This window comes from Ambystoma mexicanum, chromosome 5p, assembly GCF_040938575.1.
Source record: "Ambystoma mexicanum isolate Mex_15411 chromosome 5p, UKY_AmexF1_1, whole genome shotgun sequence".
NCBI lineage: Eukaryota > Metazoa > Chordata > Amphibia > Caudata > Ambystomatidae > Ambystoma > Ambystoma mexicanum.
In genome coordinates this window covers 485,205,382-485,226,052 of record NC_090930.1, presented here as the reverse complement: position 1 = coordinate 485,226,052, position 20,671 = coordinate 485,205,382, and the positions used below count along the sequence as shown (strand labels likewise).

Here is a 20,671-nt window from a genome sequence, read left to right as displayed (position 1 = left end):
AGTGCATCCTCAACCCCCAACTCAATGAACCTGGCAGCATGGCTCCTGAGGTCATAGAGTTTGGACATCTCAATTTACCTCCGAGGTGTGTGGACATCCTAAAAGAATCTAGGAAGCCAAACACGAGGCACTGCTACTTTGACAAATGGAAGAGATTTGTTATCTGGTGCCAGAATAAACAAATCAACCCAGTTGATTGCACTCCTTCCACTATCGTTACATACCTGCTCCACCTGCTGGATGCAGGACTGGTCTCTAACTCACTGAAGGTACACCTGGCAGCCCTGTCGGCATACACCACTTCCCATAACAAGGTGTCGTGGTGGAAAGTACCAGTAGTTAAAGCCTTCATGGAAGGAGTAAAGAGACTTCACCCTCCTATTTCTAAGCCACCAACAGGATGGGACTTTAACGTGGTGCTATCTAAACTCATGGGCCCCCCATTCGAGCCCATGCATAAAAGCAGTCTCAAACACCTGACTTATAAGACGGCCTTCTTAGTAGCTATTACATCTATAAGGAGGGTCAGTGAAATTCAGGCTCTGTCAGTGCAAGATCCTTTCTTTACTGTCCATAAAGATGAACTGGTTTTACGCACACACCCTAGGTTCTCACCTAAGTTCATTTCTAAATTCCACGTGAACCAGTCCATCGAGCTTCCGGCTTTCTTCCAAGACCCACAGAGCTCGGCTGAGGTGAAACTACACACCCTAGATGTGCGTAGGGCGGTCCTCTACCATGTAAACAAGACCAGACTGCTAAGGAAAACAGACCAACTGTTTGTCTCCGTAGCTACAGGCAGAAAGGGGGATCGCGTCTCTAAGTGGATTATTAACTGTATCCAGCTGTGTTACTCCCTTTCTGGAAAAACTCTGCCTTTCACGCCAAGAACCCACTCTACAAGAGGCATTGGGGCTACTCTGGCTTTCATTGCAAATGTCCCCCTTGACACCATTTGCAAAGCAGCTTCTTGGAGCTCTATTCACACTTTTACTCAGCACTACTGCATTGACACCCATTCCAAGACAGATACACAAGTGGGACAAGCGGTTCTAAGACATTTATTTGCTCATAACCCTTCTCACATCCCACCTCCTTCTTCAGGTACTGCTCGCTAATCTATGCATAGCATGTGATCTAAGCAGATTCCACAAGCCTCAGAAGGGATACATTACTCACCGTAATCGTATTTCTGATGCTTGTATCTGCTTAGATTCACATGCGACCCACCCATCCTCCCCTCTGAGAGAAGGCGCATGGATGCTTGTAGTCTTACCTTTCTTTATATCTGCTTGGATCATCTGTACTTGCGCTTCTCCTCATGCTACCTCATGTCAGAAAAAATACAATCTGAGGGTCCTACACGCCTGAGGGATCATGGGTACAGTGGACGTCACACTAGGGAAAGTATTACTGGCACCCCTGTGTCGACACCCATAAACTGTAATACTCCGCAGCTTCCACTAGATGTCGGCCTATGCACAGCATGTGAATCTAAGCAGATACAAGCATCAGAAATACGTTTATGGTGAGTAATGTATCCCATATATATATATGATTTATTTTTTTTTTAAAAGCTGATGTGTTAAAAAAAAAGAAAATTCTTACTGCTACAATATTGTATATTTCAGCATTTCTGTGTTTTAATCGCCACACATTTATCTAACATTTGGTTCTTTCAGAAAATCAATAGGGAAACCTTGCCATCTACATTTGGTTCATTACTTTCTAGATATCATTGCACTCCATTTCAGCAATATGTTAAACATTTCACTACATATTTAATCATATGAAGAATATTTAGCTATCCTAACTATTTCCTTGTTTAGAGTTTCAGCCAGGTGCAGTTCCATGGAAGGATCTTTTACTGAAATGATCACTTTTAAAACCGAAAGCTGTGAACCTGATCCTCCAGCACCCCCTAAATTACTCAACAGAACCAAGAATAGTTTGAACTTGCAGTGGAAGGTAACAGTCCTTGCTTCAGCTTTGTGCAGGCTAAACATTTGTGAATTGTAACACATTGAGATTACGCATTGGCATTTGTTATTTTCTGAAAAATGTTGCATGGTTAAATGATTATATTGTTTTCAATGTACCTACTAGGCAGTCTTTTTCACAACCCTCTGGTGAAGAAATCTAAAGAGATTTTGCCTGACTGAAAAAACAGCCTGTCCACCAAGGTAGGCAAAATCTCTCAATTGAAAACACAGCAAAACAGTCAGGCTCCACTTTTAGGCAAATGGGCTGGTACAAAAGTACAATAAATCCCAGACAGATGCACAATCAAGTACACACCACCTACTTCACTGTAAAAACATGGGTACATGTATTTATTATTGCATTTTGTTTAAAAGTGCTGTGAAATACACAATTAGAAACATATACCACAATAAAAGAAAGCATCAAAAGGGATAAGACATTGATTACAGTTCCCTCCATGACACATAATAGGACTCTGACCTAACGGTTGCATACTTTATAAGTCCTAAAATAGGAGAGAAGAATGTTATTAGAACATTTTAGTAAATGGGTCAAAAGGACAGAACTGAAGATGGTAAAACATAATGTCAGCACTGGGCATGAATATAACCCAGTTCACCTAGAAAAATTGGAAGAAACAATGTAACCACTACCGCTTACTGTAACTGTTAGGGCAGAGTTACATTTTCTGCAGTCTTCTTTTATAGAACCCTACTCTATTTTGCTACCCCCGCCTTTATTTTTGGGGCTTTCTAATTCATTTTGGTGGTCCAATGGGTTTATGCTGAAGTCGTCCGGCCACTGTCACTTTTTACTTTACTTACAGAGATTGTATTGTCACCCATACAGCGCCCAGTCCCAGGGGTGCCTCTCAGACCCCATTTTTTCCGTAGAGTGATTGTACCACCCTACATTGATTTGAGGGGGTAAGCAGGTGGCAGTTAATATTTAGGTTTGTTTCACAAGAGGTGCAAGATGATTTACGGCATTAGTCGTACAATTTCCCTTTATGATCACCATTGCAGTACTAATGGGTTAAGTCCTACTCTCTGCCAATTTGTTTTAGGGACTCTCTCTGATCTGGGAAACCTGGAAGCAGTCCTTAAATGGCCATGGTGCCCACATGTGCGCTTTGTGAGCCCAAGATGACTGGCCTCATTACAAGGTTGGAGGTAGCCTTTGCCGGTAAAACCGGCAAGGCTACCTCCAAACTTGCTACAGGGTCCGGCACCCGCGAATGGCCAATTACCGGGGTATTCCAGACCCGGTAATTGCCCTTTCGCGGGTGCCGGAGCCGGTATATCCCCGTTCCCACTTGAGCCCCATAGGGCTTAGTGGGAGTGGGGATGCCTGTAGCACCAGCACGGTTCATTACCATGTTGATGCTACAGGCTTGTTGTGCTCGCGGGTGCCTTTCATTCCGGGAGGTCAGACCTGGTAGAATGAAAGGCACCCGCAAGCACAACTCGGAGTTTGCTGGTCTGTATACAATGGTACCGGTAAGCTTACCGGAACCGTTGTATCCGGACCGGCAAACTCGTAATGAGGCCCAACTGCCTCCATATTGGTTTCAACTGGTTCAGATCAATTCTTGGCCCTGGGCAGGGCACTGCACTACCTTTGAGCTGAGTCTGTGGGTTTGACAGTTTTTGGGACCAACTGATTGGCTGCGCGCTAAGTCCCCTAACAGGATTGGTGGGCTGGCAGAAGCTGTCCCCTGTGAGTGAAGGTTCATATAGGGGAAACCCTGTTCCTGAGCTCAGTGCTGCTGGATTTTAAGGGGAGCCAGTCGGCTTACTTGCTAAAGGATTTTCCACCGTTGCTGCTGTTTTGTACCCCCTTCTGGCCATACTAGCTTGTCGAAGTCATTTGGGCATCTATCCGTTTTGGGTTTTTGGCTGCTGCATTTCCTTACTTGACCTACTTCTGGTGATACTCATCGGTTGGGGCCCAGCCTTCTGTTAGGAAATATTTTCTTTTTCTGCTTTTCCTCCATAGACCTCAATGGGACATATAACTGTTCTGACCTTTGGCGACCAGTGGAAGCCTTTATACCTCACTTGTCCTGCTAAGCTCTTCTGTTTTGGGTGCACTGATCAGTCCCCATGGCTGTCAGTGCATGAGAACATTTGTTCTCCATTATACATTTCTGTTTATTGTTACCTGCACAAATCACCTTACAGTGAATTGTGGTAGGAACACTGCTTTATTTGTACCTTTGTGATTACTAACATGATGTGTGTAGGATGTGGAAGCGGATCTTTTCTATCATTTTCATTTTAGTTGTCTCCTGCACTTTTGCATTTTACTGCTTAATGTCATAGCCATGCCACAACATTTTTGCTTGTTCTTTGGTCATCTTGTATTTTGACCTACTTTCTTCCATTCCATATATGGCAAGCTTTCCTGGGCAAAGTGTATGTTTGTGTTTAGCGGATGTGGGTGCTGGGACTGTCTGGTCCCAGTCCACATCCATGCTAAAGTGGGTCTGATCAAATGTGTTAGCCAGTGGCTGTTCAGGATTGGACAGCCCCTGCCTGTTTGAATGTTGCAGATCCTTATCTTGGTGGTCTTTGGAGCAACTCATTGCTATTCCCGGATAAAAGGGCGGACTGTTCAACAGATCGTTGAAGCCAAGACCTCTATGAAGAGATGCATCCTTCTGAAGACTCAAACTCAAAGTTGAAAATCCAATCGGCATTGCTTTCTTCCACCGTCCCAGCGTAGCTCTGCTCATTTGATGGTCTCCAGAAGGCCTTCATTAGTGCTTAAACTCCTGAACTGGTGGGAGCAACCAGCCCTGACCCCTGCTTGAGGACCCTGTCCTTGGAAGCCTTCGGAAGTGTCCCGATCCATCCTGTGGTCTGCCCATCTTCATACAGCGCTACGTTGCTGCATTGGTCGCTCACCGATTTGAGCCTTTGGACTCTGCAGATCCTTGATGTACAAAATAAGAAGATTCATCCTACAGTTGCAGCTCTCCACCATGAAGAGGTGTATAGCAGGGCATATTTCTTTGTTCCTGCCAAAGTGTCTGCCTCTGCCATTTCTTCGTAATGGCCATCACTTATTGCTGCCTGCATCGTGTGCTGGGGTCGTCACCGGAGAGGTTGTCCTTTCTTCAGTCCAGTAGAGGTGTCCAGTAATGATGCATCTGTGCATGGAACCACCGATTAGCCAGACCTTAAACCTTACTCCAAAAGTGACCTCTGAACCCAAGACCCCTGGACTTCCCTCATCGGAAACCAAGGCATGAGAAAAGGGGGGCCAGCGATTTCAAGAACTTCTATGGTGGTCCCTGAGGCAAATGTGAGTACAGGGTGCAGGTTAACATACCTGGTTCCACCCCCTACCTCCATAGGATTTACCAAGTGTGTAGTCCTTTCCCCACCTCATCTTACTGCGAGCAGTGGAATTCGGGTGAATCCTCCCCAGCGCTCCCCTTAAGGTGATTGAATCGGAAGAGAGGCTGCTAAGAACTTCTCTTCAATTTCTTTCTAACTTTGAGACCCTAACACTGTCTGTTGGCTTTACCAACTCTTGTACAGACTCTTCAAAAGACTCTTGGGCTTCTGAAGAGAAATGAATTGGTACTTATGACTCTAGGGCACTAGGCCTTATCTTTTCTAACTTTTGAATGTGTACCACCTGAATTTATAAGGCTTTGAATGGTGTTTCTAATGCCTTTTATTTTCTGCATATTAGTTCTCTGATGGTTACTTACCTGGTATTTCTTTATTACCTTGCTTTGCTATCAGACCGTATTCTGAAACTGATCAAACTATATTCCAAATTAAAGTGTTAGTGCTTTTAGCAGACCAAAACAAAGTGAATGTGTTTTTAATAGTGAATGGGTTAGTTTTACTTACCTGGGGTTTTCATCGCTAAGGGGTATATTTTAAGGTCTAAATAAATACCTATGTTTTTATACATTCTGCTTGACTAGTGCTCTGTGTAACTAGTGCTCTGTGTGTACTTAAATGAATAAAAGTAAGTAAGAAGGAAATATGCCTATTAATTTTCTTGCGTTTGACAGTAGTGTTGTATCGAAAGTTCATTAATTCATTTTATATCAATTTTACATGATTTAAGAAAAGTATTAATATAACACGCAGAATGCCATTAAGAAGCGTACTTGTGCATACCGACTTGAATATAAAAGAAGGGAATACTAATACTTTAAAAAGAAATTGCGTAAGAGCACAACAATATTACTTTAAATTTAGTGAGCAGCGTAACATTACATTTCAGAATTGACTTATGGGTAAACTCCTGTTCGTACTCGTATGGTAACGGAATAATACTGTGATTAATTTCTATATGGATTCGAGATATAACGGTATACCGTTAAAGATACCGTGAACCACTTAATTGAACAATAATACCAGTCACATTGTTTATACTGGTATACCATTTATACCGTTAAGTGTGCTTTTCAATCTGATTGTGAAATGCTGCAGCAAGCAAGTGCTGCGCAGTCTTGGTCTTGCACTCTTGGATGTACCGTCTGCCAAGTAGTTTCAGTTGGAGCAGTTTTTAATGCCATTCCATAAACCACACATGCCTGACATAAAATTAATGTTCGCAATAGGAAGAATAAATACCGTGCCAAGAAGGGAAAGGGTTTACTTTGGGATGGCGGCTTTTGGGTTTATATATTTGTAATGGATAATGTTTTCTAAACATATGACAATGGGGGATTTCCCTGGTTCCATCATTGAATTTACATATAATAAGTCACACTGCGAAATTCACTCAGTTCTGTGGGTATTCCCTGCTGCCATACCAAAGGGTAACATGTCCGTGATTACTGAACACCTTTTGGCCCGCAAGTAAACTAAAGCTGTAAAGAGTGTGTGTGTGTCGTGTGTCGTGTGTGTGTGTGTGTGTATATGCGCACAAGCGTATACTACCATCAGCCTCCATTGATCTGTGGCATGCAGGTTATCAAGATGGCAACATGTTCATCTTCACCGGTAGCCAGTGGGGAGCTAAAAGCCTAAATGACCACTCAAGAAAAGCTATTCAGTTTGCTTTGCCAGTTGCAGCAGGGCTATAGAACCCCCCCACCCCACCCCCCACCCCTCCTCCTCTTCACACGTGTGTTTGGTGGAAGCAAGGGGTGGCATTTCAGTGGAAAGTATGTTGAAAAGCTAAATTCTAGCCCCGGGTGCCTGGTTTTGTTTGTGATGATAAATCTGACAATTTATGACCTTTTAGAAAATAGTTGTTAAGATTAGTTAACTCCACCTACTATACTGTGATAACCATGATATACCACCATTTGGCAAGAAGGTTATCGTACCGTCATAAAACTAATACTGTGACACCCCTAATATGGATATTAGCCTTGAAAACCCCTATATTGTGTAACAAAAGGCATGTGCAACAGTGTCAGCTAAGGACACGATACGAGAAGATTTGATAAATAAAAGACTTTTCTTAAAACATGTAAAAATTATATGAAATTAATTATTTATGCGAATTTGATATCAAACTAATGTCCAGTGCAAGACAATTAATAGGAAAATGTCTTTCTTTTATTAATTTAAATTTCCAAACACTTGTGGGATCGCTATTAGGTCATGTGCGCTATTTACCACCAAAAAATTTTTGAAAAAAACCGGGTCGGCAGCAAGTTATATCTTACCCTCAAACTTCCCACAAAGTTTGTAACAATGATACAAATTGAAAAATTGGTTCGGGAAGATATCTCGCGCTCACACCTGTGTTTTAACAAGATTCCTCTACAATTTTTGATCAGAACAACATCAGTTTAAAACCATCAATATAATGATTCCCAAAGAATGTTTTTTTGATTTATCAAAGAAAAAAGCAGCCTTTAATTTGTCAGAGAAAGAACAGCCAAACAGCCGACACGTGTTTCGACCTTAAGTCGTTATCAAGGCTATATGTGAAATTATACAGACACATAATGTATGACAATTGAAAAAATGTATAAATAATATTAAAAACCATACCATATGATTCCCCATGTCAGGTCAGGATGAGAGAGGTTTTTTTGCCATGGTCAAATGTTTGAAATAATATGAAAGAAAATCACAAAAATCAAAAACCAAAAATTAGTTCAAGTATCCCCATTCTTCACACAAAAAAAAAAAAAAAAAAATTTCAAATTTTCACTCAAGTTTAAACAAACAACAATTTGTACTTCTAAGTGCTTATTGGACATGATTAATAAGTTACCATAAAATCCCATTTTTTGTGAGGCCACTCTAGCTAGACCAAAATATAAATTTCCATGAATTTATAAAGTTAACTGTGGTCCCCCATTAGTACTTGATCAATCATGCAATATTGCTGTAACTAAGGCTTACCCCATTTGCAAATCTCTAGAATTCTCCTGTGTTGAAGTGTAACAAATCACTCGATTAGGTCCTGGGTTGTCAATTCAATTATTCAAATCTGTATAAAAGATTCCTGTTTTAATTTAATTCATTAATATAACTAAACTGACTAGTATAATAGAGTAATAATACAAAATATTAAATAGAAATGCTCACCAGCTTTTAAACGATTTAAACTTCCTGAAAGAATTCTTATATATAGCTGAATGCTATCACCAAACTTTTTAACACATAAATGTGTATCTGATAAACAAAGTTCACCTGCAAAAATAATAATAAGCTCATTTGTATAAGTCACTACATTTGATTCCATCTCCTCTAAAGAACATTAATCTTATATTTTCTTGAAACTCACCATTCCAGGGGTTCGATCCCACGTTTATTGTTATTCTATAGAGATCCTGCACCCATCACAGGATCTAATATACTTTTTGGCCGCGAAAAACGCGGGCCGTACTTGCAGTGACGTCACGCGCACACGGACGCGATGACGTCATGCGTTAATTACGTGATGACGTCACGCGTACGAGCGCGCGACGTCTACTCTAATGTTTTTGAAAAGAACACGGGCATGTGGCTAAGTATATACGTTACTCACAACAAATGGTTGTTCTTAAAGGGAGCTTAGGTTCTCATGAAGTCACCCAGTATCCTTCAAGTGAACTTCCAAAAGGTATATCACAATGAATTAAACTATGCAGATTAATGCACAATATGCGAAATATATAAATTAAATCAAAATGCACATTATTTAATTCTGGTATTTGTTAGAGTGGCTTCACAAATAATAAATATATTGTAGAAATTCATAAAAGAAATATTTTCAATTTATAGAAACACATGCATCTCGTGATCATGATTTAAACCATTTAAAGTGCTTCTAAAAAAACAAATTAACTTGCATTCCTCTTGTCTTAGTTTGAGCCTAAGATTACCACCTCGTTTCCCCAATTTAACCTGTGTTAGTCCAATATACCTGATGTTTTCCTGGTTATCTAACTGATGACATTGTTGCCAATGAATTGCAAGAGGTGATTTCGGATCAGTATTTCTTAAACTAGCCAAATGTTCTCTAATTCGAAATCTCAATTGTCGAATAGTGCTACCAATATAAAGTTTTCCACATATACAAATAATGGCATAAATGACATAACTAGTTTTACAATTAATAAATTCCTTGATCTTGATTGTCATTCCATTGATATCAGAAAATTCATCACAATTTGCATGTGCATACTTGCACTGATTGCAATTACCACATTTAAAAAAGCCCTTCTTTCCTTTTAACCAGGTCCCTTTAATGTTTTCTTCTTTTATATTCAAAAAGGACGGACTCAATTTCTGTTTAATAGTGTGTGCTCTTTTAAATGTGAACTTAGGTTTTTCCGTCAAGAAAGGTAGCAGATCCTTATCAAGTTTCAAAATGTCCCAATGTTTGGACACCATTTTGTAGAGATATGATGAATCTTGAGAAAATTGTGTTATTATGGAAATATGTTCACTTGGTTGCTTCTTCACATGTTTACATAGAAGATCCACTTGACTATATTCTTTGTATTTTTCAACCGCTTTCTTTATACATCGTGAATTGTAACCCCTATCTCTGAATCTATTAACAAGCAATTTAGTTTCTTCTTGATAGTCCATATCTCGACTACAGTTTCTCCTGGCTCGGAAAAATTCCCCCACTGGGATGTTCTCTACCGTAGATCTTTGGTGACTACTTTGTGCACAAAGTACAGAGTTTACCTCTGTTGGTTTGCGATATGTTTTGGTCTCAAAATGCCCATTAGTGACAAAAATATGTAAATCAAGAAAATCAATACTTTCCGAGCTAGCAGAACCTGTAAAGCTGATACCAAATTTGTTGTTATTGGTATGTATCACAAAGGTTTCAAATGATTCAAGTGATCCCTTCCATATGATTAATACATCATCTATAAACCTTTTCCATACTATTAGGTTAGTTTTAAAAGTTTCTTGTTCATAGATATGTGTTTCCTCATATTGGGCCATAAAGAGGTTGGCCAAAGATGGTGCAAATTTCGCACCCATGGCCACCCCTTTGGCCTGTACATAATATTGCTCATTAAAGATAAATACATTATTATTTAATGTGAATCTCAAAAGACTTTTAAGCATATCTATATGTTGTATATAGGAAGCAGACGAATTTCCAAAGGTGTAGTCTAATGTCTGAATTGCCAAATCATGATCTATACTAGTATAGAGTGCTGAAACATCCAGCGTAGCTAAAAGATAATCTGATTCCCATTTCAAATTTTTAAGAGATTGTAATACATGCCCACTATCCCTAATGTAGGATTTCATTTTCAGAACATAAGGTTTTAGGGCTTCATCCAAATACTGTGACATGCCTTCTGTTACCCACCCAATACCACTCATGATAGGTCTAACTGATGGTAATATTCCGTAAGTCTTGTGTATCTTTGGCAAAAAATATAGGGTGGGCATGGTCGGTTCAATATTAGTCAAAAAAGCTTTTTCATCGTCTGATAAGAAGCCCTTGTCATACCATAACTGTATTAATTTCAAATGTTCAGTTACAATTCTCTTTGTAGGATTGGATTTCAAAGGGGTGTAGCATTGAGAGGTATCCAAATGTAACATAGCCATTGTGATATAATCCTTAGTGTTCATCACTACAATGTTGCCCCCTTTGTCCGCTTCTTTGATGGTTATCATTTTGTCTCTCATTAGGGCCACTAAGGCTTCAGTCTCTTCTTTCCTTAAATTGGATCTGCGTCCCTTTCTCTTATAAAATCCACTGTCCATATGTCTATGGATATCTTTAATGATAGCTTTGTGAAAAGTTTCAATTACATTCTCTGTACCCAGTTGGGGGGTGAAATTTGATTTTGGTTTTAATTCTTTTAAATCAAGATGTCTGGTGTTGACACCCAATGTTTGACAAATTGACTCTATATCCACTATAGTATCTTGATTTAAATTTGTCAAAGTAGTAATATTATGAATGTCAGAGATAGTATACAAACTCAGGGGATTCAAAGTGGTCTTGGGCTGAAACATTTTCACCTGATTTGCAAAATATTTCTTTAATTTCAATTTTCTTATGAATTTGAAAATATCAATGTTTATCAGATACACATTTATGTGTTAAAAAGTTTGGTGATAGCATTCAACTATATATAAGAATTCTTTCAGGAAGTTTAAATCGTTTAAAAGCTGGTGAGCATTTCTATTTAATATTTTGTATTATTACTCTATTATACTAGTCAGTTTAGTTATATTAATGAATTAAATTAAAACAGGAATCTTTTATACAGATTTGAATAATTGAATTGACAACCCAGGACCTAATCGAGTGATTTGTTACACTTCAACACAGGAGAATTCTAGAGATTTGCAAATGGGGTAAGCCTTAGTTACAGCAATATTGCATGATTGATCAAGTACTAATGGGGGACCACAGTTAACTTTATAAATTCATGGAAATTTATATTTTGGTCTAGCTAGAGTGGCCTCACAAAAAATGGGATTTTATGGTAACTTATTAATCATGTCCAATAAGCACTTAGAAGTACAAATTGTTGTTTGTTTAAACTTGAGTGAAAATTTGAATTTTTTTTTTTTTTTTTGTGAAGAATGGGGATACTTGAACTAATTTTTGGTTTTTGATTTTTGTGATTTTCTTTCATATTATTTCAAACATTTGACCATGGCAAAAAAACCTCTCTCATCCTGACCTGACATGTGGAATCATATGGTATGGTTTTTAATATTATTTATACATTTTTTCAATTGTCATACATTATGTGTCTGTATAATTTCACATATAGCCTTGATAACGACCTAAGGTCGAAACACGTGTCGGCTGTTTGTCTGTTCTTTCTCTGACAAATTAAAGGCTGCTTTTTTCTTTGATGAATCAAAAAAACATTCTTTGGGAATCATTATATTGATGGTTTTAAACTGATGTTGTTCTGATCAAAAATTGTAGAGGAATCTTGTTAAAACACAGGTGTGAGCGCGAGATATCTTCCCGAACCAATTTTTCAATTTTTATTAATTTAACACTGATATTCGGTGAAGATCCCTTTTCCTTCCAGTCGCACTGCAGGACTCGAAACAAAATATCAGAAAATGTTTGTGACAAGTGCCCAGTAGTTAAATATCAGCACTATAATGGGGCGGGGCCAGCAGGCAAAGGATGAGCAAATACCCCTCCGGAGCTCCTCGAGCCACCCGCAATAATCCTGACAATTATCTTGCTAGCAAAGCCCGGAATCTGGTCCCAGCAGACCTACAGCAACCGGAACACTGGGGGAAACGAACCATCAAGTTTCAGGCGAGGGGAAAAGCACTCCTGGACATACTTTTGATCTTTGGAAGCTCTGCATGAAAAGCGCCACCATCCACCACAACTAGTAAACGGGCGGAAGCGACAAAAACACTGGAGCCCAGTCTGTTTGGAAACTGGGACTGAATTACTCTGGCAGTGCCTGCACCCTCGCTAACGGCAAGAGGCCCCCCACCCAAGGGGTGGGAAACAAACACGGGAGACTACCTGAGGCAGCAGGGACAGCACTGCAGAAGAAGCAGACGGTTTGCTGCATTATAAATTCTCCAGCATTGGATCTTTCATAGATTCAGATGCTTGAATATTCCGTGTCGTCAGACCGGGAACCCTGACGGGGAATATTCAAGCATGTGAATCTGAAAGATACCAGTGCTGGAGAAATACTGTTACAGGTAAGTAACTAAGACCTCTTAAGCCCCTAATATAGATAACAACTCAATACTTCTTGGGGGTGGCACAGCTGTTGGTGGGGGTTCTGGAGGGGGCATATGTACCGGGAGACCATATGGGGGGGATGACTTCAATTGCCCAATACACCCCAGCTGGATAGGTCAGGACCTGGTGCAACACATAAACCGATGGCAATGAAGTCCCTGTGAAAAACTATGGTGGGCGTCGACCGGATAGACTTGTGGCAGGGACAGAGGGGTGAGGAGCGGGGTTACTCTTTTATTCCCACCCCCATGGCATCCATTCCCGCATAAATCTCCTTTTAGTAAGTAAAAACCACTTCACGAAGTACGGGCAAACCACCTACCTGGGCAAAACATTATCGGACCACGCCTCTTTGCGAACCGCATTGATATTGGGGAAGAGAAGAGGGGTAATACCCTTGTGGAGGCTCAGAGTTGAAGCTCTCTGGGACGACATTTACAGAGGGGACATAAGACAAGCTATTGTAGAATATTTTGACCTCAACAAAAAGTCAGAAGTGGACTATGGGATAATGTGGGACACATTAAAGGTCACTATCCGAGGCACAAGAATGGTTGGGGAATCACGGTTATGCCCAGTATGTTCAATGGATCCATGGGAAGCGGGATAAGGCGGGATGGTTTCTGGCCTGGCATCTCAGGCGGGAGAACCCGAAGGACACAGTTACTCGAATTGTCACTGGGGAGGGGGAGGTGATTGAGACACAAGCGCCATTAGTAAGGTATTTCAGAAATTCTATACCGATTTATACTCAAGCGGGGGACCACCGTATATGGAGGATATGACGGACATTCTAGACCAAGTCCACTTACCAAAACATACGAGATAAGGGTGGCAATTGACTCTTTGGGGACAGGGAAATTGCCAGGAGGGGGGTGATATAAAAGGCTGAATAAGCACTTAACAAGGCTGGTTCACCAAGACCAATGCGGCTTCGTGGAAGGGAGGAACACAATGATTAATCTGAGACGTCTACATCACATCACATTATAGAGAGGGTGGGAGATGAGGAAACTGGTGTTAAGATGGATTTCTTAACTCTGACCTGGTGGGCAGAAGTTCAGAAGGCCAGTCCAGTTTGTTGGAACAGGGTAACCTCTGGACAAGCCAGACCAATCAAGGTAGCTATGGCAGGCGGTCAAGACTAAGTCTCAAGAGGGGTTAGGGTGACTGAAAGACCTCAATGAGCACACAAAGCAAGGGCATTTACAAATTACTCCAGACAGTGTTATATCAAAAATATAGACACATTTATTACAAGGCAACATAGACCATAGCAAAAGAATCACAGTAACGCTAAGTAAACCAACACATCACAATCAATACAATATATATATACAAGACTATTGGAGTCCAAAGGGTTAAATGCACGAAATATGTCAACAACCTAGAAGGGAAGAAAACGGGCAGTGCAGATAATCTTTAGGCCCAGTTCAACATCGAGAATACACCTAAGAGGCAGTCCAAGCCCTAAGAAGAGAGGAGCCTTGGGCTCAATAGTACATGCAATGCAAGTTCACGCGGTTGTGCCACTGGGCAGAATAGGGTTTCTTCAGAGGGCTCTAGCAGCTCGGGAAGGTGGATGAGGCGATGCAGAACAAGTTCTCACTATTCAAGAAGGACCTCCACTTGAGGGCAGAGGCAGTTAGAGAGTTAGAGATGTAGGTGCTATTTCGCAATGGCAGTGGAAGGAGAGGGATCCCCAGGGGCCACACGTGCGTAGAAATGGGCCCTTGCGCTAGAACCCACCGGTTGGGGTATGGATTACTCACTGGTCCCCGACGCAAGCGGAGCCAAACTTCCCCAGTTCAGTCCACTTCACTTGCAGGTTCGAATGAGGCAAAAAGGATGTCTCGACACCTTTCAGTTCCTGAGGTACAGCGATGATTCCCAAACGGGACAGTGGTGATTTCTCCGCTTCGGGTGGATGAATCGACCCAATTTCACTGCAGCAGGCTTCAGGGGCAAGAGGGTCACAAATACAGCAGACTTGCAAATTACATTGCTGTTAGGCAGAATTGTATCCAGTACCCTTTGGGAACACCACACACAATTAAGACTACAAGTGACAGTACAAATTCACCTTTGGTACAAGCCTGTACTACACAGTTAAAGTGGTAGCGATGGCTGAGCAGCCAGACTTATCTCAAGAGTAAGTGAGCAGTACAAGATAGCTACACAAAGGACAGCAATTAGTATGATTCAGGCAAACACTGACTCAAGGTTATCAAGTAAAAGAATATACATTTATTTCACTCTTCAGTTGTATAACATTACACTATTATAAGCAGTCTAAAAATCACACTCTTAATACACCACACTCCTTAAATTCCAGACAAGTTAGGCTCACAAAATGAAGTGGGAGCAAAATGACACTCCAGCAATTTAAAAGGGAGGGAAAGACAAAGTTGATAGAAATTAAATCAAACCAACAGGTAAGTACTCGGGGCAATTGAACAAGGGGAACTACAATGATAAAATCATATAGAAAAGGCCTAGGGCCAAAGTCAATGGGTCAAAAGTCTTTTGCTCAAGATAATACAGTTCAGGGTAGTTTGCGGTAAAGTTTGTGGCACGGTTTCCGGACGAGGTTGGTTGAAAGAAAAGTTAGTTCAAAGAGAAGAGAAGGACAAGCCCTCGGATTGGAGAAATATTTCAAACACTTTCACCGTGGTTGAACGAAATGAGCAACCGAGTTTGCACAGTACCTTAAAACGGAGAGGGAGCTGTAGCTAAGGCAGACGTTCCTGGTAGTTCCTGCAGGCTCACGGTTCCTGAAGCGACTGTCGGACTGACAAGAAGAAAGAAGACTGGAGGGTCCTGCACTACCCAGGGAAGAAACCAGCAGCAGAGCAAAGCAATGAATAAAAGGTGCGCTCCTTAAAACCCAAGCAGGGTCCGACCTTCCTGGCTATCCGGCCCACTTTAGCTCTGTAAGCCAATTCGACCAGAGGAGGGGTCCTGGCTTCCAGTTTGGGCGAACTGGTTGGTCCCACCGGCTCAAGGGAAAAAGTTTCCTGGTGGATCAACTCTGTCGTCAGATTGTGAGGATTCTGACCTGCAGCAGGGCTTCACCGGGTGGTTCAGTCATCGTAGGGGTCCTTTTCCATCAGCTCCTCGTTGGTTCTTTCGTTTCAGTGGCGACTCTGCCTTTCCAGTCCCAGAGACCTGCTTTTTATGCAGTTTTCCCCCATTCATACAGCCTGGCTGTCAATTACACAGCAGGGTGGCTGTCCTGGCAAGGACGGTCCCCTCAGCCATTGAAACAGGAGTGCGACTTGGGTTACCAAGGGAACCCATGGCAGGGGTCTGAAGATCCCTCCCTAACATCCTACCTAACTAGACTTTCAGGTACCTTAAGGAGGGCTTCTGTGCAGAAGCCCGCAAAAAGACGGCGAACAAAGGAATCATCCCCGTTTTGGCGCGCAGAGAAAAACACAAGAAAGACTTTAACAAAAAGAAATGGTGACTAAACCCAGCCGGAGCCAAAATAAAATGTATTTGGTCAAGTGGGTTTATGTTCGAGGCTAATATAATAGCCTGAAACAATACCATGGTTATATAAGATAACCGCGGTAGAAATGTTAGGGTAGTTACCACTGCCACCAGCCAAGTCTTGATGTAAAGGGAGCGAAACAAGGCTCCAAGAGACACAGAAAAAAAGGGATAAGAATTAACCCTTTCCAATACTCCATGTAAGTTGAGGTGTACTGGGTCTGTGGTTTAAAGTGACTAAAATAAAGTTAATGGCAACTTTACCTTTTCTGGGGGACAGTAGTCGGCCCCAGAAAATGGAGTCAGTGGAAAGTCTCAAAGACAACCCTGTGTCACTGCACTGAAGGTGCTGTGTAACACACATGAAAAATATGAGGCCATGGAGTAGGTGAGGCTCCAGTGCTCAAGATCACACAAAAAGTGAAAACGCACACAGCAAAACACATGTAAGAGTGGGAAAAAGGCTCACACTCTTACCAGGTGAAAAAATAAATCCTAGAAATCCAGCGAAGCTGCCGAGGGACACACTAGGTAAGCGAAATCAGTCATTTGTGAGAATTCTCCCTAACAGTTGCCGCGGCAGGGCAACAGGGTAACCGCGTTTACTCCGGTCCTGGCGCACTCGTCTCACTTCAGACCTGGGAATGCCAAGTGTACAAAATTCGGTTTGAGGGTGCCGGGGACACATAGCTAGCAGTATACCAAGTTTCGAGGGCCTCCTCGAAACGGCGGCGGTGACAGAGCAAAGAAACTGGTTAAGCTGGCCAGTCCACTGGTTGGCCCAGGGACACTTTCGAGAAATCTTACTTGCAGAGTTTGATGAAGGTGCCGAGAATAGTCGGTTCCAATATTCCAATGGGTCGAAGCGTCTTCGCAGACCTTCTAGGATGACCAGATGCAGAGGGGTCCCACGGCACGACAGCAGGTCACCAGCGGTTCCTCGACTCGGCTTTGTGTTGCAGGATACTTGGATCCTATCCTTTGTTCGGTGAGAACTCAGGACATCGACCTGGTAGTGGCGTTTTCAGCCTCCTCTTATCCAAAGTTCCCCTCGTGCCAAAACGGACCCAATGGGAGATCTGTTCACAAACACCCACTCCATACTTGGACCAATCACAGACCACGGTGGTCCCAGTCATTCATGGCACTCCAGACTCTCTGGCCCCCAGGATGTGTATTGGAACCAGATGTTCCAGCCCACATCCTGGAGGCACATACACAAGGCATGCAGAAGCCCACAAAAGCATTGGGATTCATGGGAAAGTGCATGACCAAATAAGGACTTACCTGGGTCGACTTGACCTGGGGAAGGTGAAGGGGCAAGATGGCCAAAGGACAGGACAAAGAACATCGTGGCATGGCCATTTTGGTGCCAGGCCACCTATTTGTGCCAAACGCGGTTAACATGGCAGCAAAGGGTTAAAAAGAATGCGAAAAGGTAGCTGCCCCCAGTCCTGTCCATGACACATGTGCACAGTTCATAAAAAGTCCAGCGAGAGTTTCTAGGGCCTTTGGAAATGACTATAGACCCAAGTGTGCTGTATGGTAAGATACATCGCACACTTGTTACATGTTTCACAAAAGTTGCAACTTGCGGAAAGGACTAAGGGAAACAGTCTCCCAGTACTGACTGTCTTAAGGGCATGTCAGTTTCCCCATAAACAGTGAGCGAAAGCAGAGCGTAGTGCAGCTGAAGGCTCTGCCTCTCTGGCAAAGTTAGTCAAGGATGTCTAAACAGCAGCAAAAAGTTTGGGGGTTGACACATGGAGGGAAAATGTACATTCAATTATGAACTATTTCCTAACAACTGGCAGTAGTGGCCATAGATGCTATCAAAGTGTTAAATTCATTGGAATGGGAGTGGCTCTTTCAGATACTTGCCAGACTAGGGATATGCCCGACCATGCAGCAATGGATATGGTTAATGTGCCAGAGCGCCATGGTGAGGGTAAAAACGGGTAGCAAAGTCTCCCACAAATGACAGTTCGAAAGGGGCACGAGGCAGGGCTACCCCGCCCCATTCGCCTTAGCATTGAAACTCCTGGCAAAAGTCTTCAGGGACCCATTTCATGACGTAGGAATCATGGCGGATGGGCAAGTTCATGTTGTTTTATTATATGTGGATGATGTTCTCCTTTATGTGCACATTCCAAGTCTGCATATACCTTGCATTTTAGAAGTAATGACCAAAGATTCCAAGGTGGCCGCCAGTGATTGAGGGCATATTGCCTTCAGCTCCGCTCTGGGAGAAGAAAAGAAGCAGGCCCGGCATTCCCGATTTGGATGCAGGCTGGACAGTGAAAAGGCATACCGGAGGGTTGGCCAGGTGGGTAGCCTGGGACACCCCCACACCCCATGAAGAGGAGCAGCCCATGTGCAAGCGGCGGCATGGAAGGCTGACATTAGAGGAGCCGGCTGGGGAAGATCCCTCCCGCTGCACTGCCAGGAGGTGAGAATAGCTGATCGGAGGAAGACGGCGCAGAAGGAGGCGCCCGGGCAGAGAAAAGGAGCCAGAGTAGAGGGGTCGAATGCCCGGTGAGGGGGAGGGATTGAACCAGGAAGAATATCTCTGTACAGGAGGGCAATCATTTAAGGACATACTGGTCCCCTGGGGCACCCTGTGTGCTCCTTGTGGAAGCTAAATGAGGACAATAGTGTGGAGGCCCATGACTGCAGGAAGGAAAGGTGTGGAGTGGGCAGCAGGTCTGTGGCAGGCACAGGAAGAAACAGGAGATCAGGGAGTGAGGACCGAGGAGGCAAATGCGTAATTGAACGGCAAGTCGGTCCAAGGACAAAATAATCAGGGGTGTGCCACTGAAATAATTGGAAGTTAACAAAGGGGGAAACCACAAATCTGTGGAGGTGGCAAGAGGAAGTTGGAAGGCAATGCAGAGGGAAGGGACCAAGCATCATCTGAGAGCCACGTGCAAAGAGATGCAGAGGCAAAAGAGTGTGACTTGAAATACGTATCTTGCACGGTCATACTTTCCTTAAAGTGTGGTTGCGCTATACATATTGGTGGTGAAGGGACACTCAGATGCCAGGAGCAAAAGGGAAGGGCACTCAGGCCAGAAGGAGGCTACCCCCAGGAAGGACAATTAGAGCGCTATTGGAGGCAGTGCGACAGGGGCACATTAGAAGCAAAGAAAGGGGACCCCCAAGAATCTGTGGAGATGGCTCTCAGCATAGAGGATCTCAAGGAATGCCTCAAGGATATGGAGGGGAGAATGACTAACACGTTCCAAGAGCAGGTTGCAGCATTGCGAGACGAACTGAGAACCTCTCTGACCGATGTCAAGGGTGAAGTGAAAACACTATGAGAAAGAGTGGATGTGACTGAATAGGGGCTGGCTGAGATATCGAAGGAGGTACGTCAGAATAGTGAATTGTTGGACCAATTGGCTAGGGTCTCCCACAATCTGCAACTGCTGGCAGAAGACCTGGAGAGCAAGTCGCGACTGTCCAATATTCGCATGAAAGGCTTGAGTGAAACAATCCTGGACACAGACTTGAAAAACACAATGCAACAATGTTTCGGGAACTTGCTGATGGATGTGCAGCCAGAAGACGTTGGGATTGATCGAATATATAGTCGTACCCAGGAGAAGGGAGCCGGGAGCAAGACCTAGAGATGTTCTGGTTGCCTTTACCTTCGAGTGGATTGTGTCCTCCAACGTATTCCTCATCTTTGATGTTATTCCATCCAGCTCAGCTCAGCTGCTTCGGGAAAAAAAAAAGTTTTCGGCAGAGGGCGCCATGCGTCGATGTCGTCAAGTCGATGGTCCCTCGAAGGCCTCAGTCCGACCACGACCCCTAAATAGGGTTTCAAGAAATGTAAATCATGCGGCTCAAAAAATGTCGATTATCGATCCGCACCGAGAGTGTTTATGGTGCCTTGGAGAGGGGCACAACATGGAAGCCTGCATGAAGTGTCAATCGATGACGGGGAAAGCCTTACGAGAGAGGAGGGGAAAACTGCAGGTAGGTTGTAAATCCGACCGAAAAGCCTCTAGCGTTGAGTCAAGGTCCCATGAGGAGAAATCTCCTC

The 20,671-nt window shown here is 42.9% G+C and overlaps 1 protein-coding gene across 2 annotated transcripts in view; it reads left to right on the top strand.

The window, feature by feature from the left end:
• LOC138481032 (fibronectin type-III domain-containing protein 3a-like) overlaps positions 1–20,671 on the top strand; it is a 2,755,868-nt gene that overhangs the window by 1,007,657 nt on the left and 1,727,540 nt on the right. For both annotated transcript variants that reach the window (XM_069612893.1, XM_069612892.1), the window contains one exon: positions 1,830–1,968. In XM_069612893.1, the coding sequence (XP_069468994.1) occupies positions 1,830–1,968 (139 nt within the window). The remainder of the gene's footprint in view (positions 1–1,829; positions 1,969–20,671) is intronic.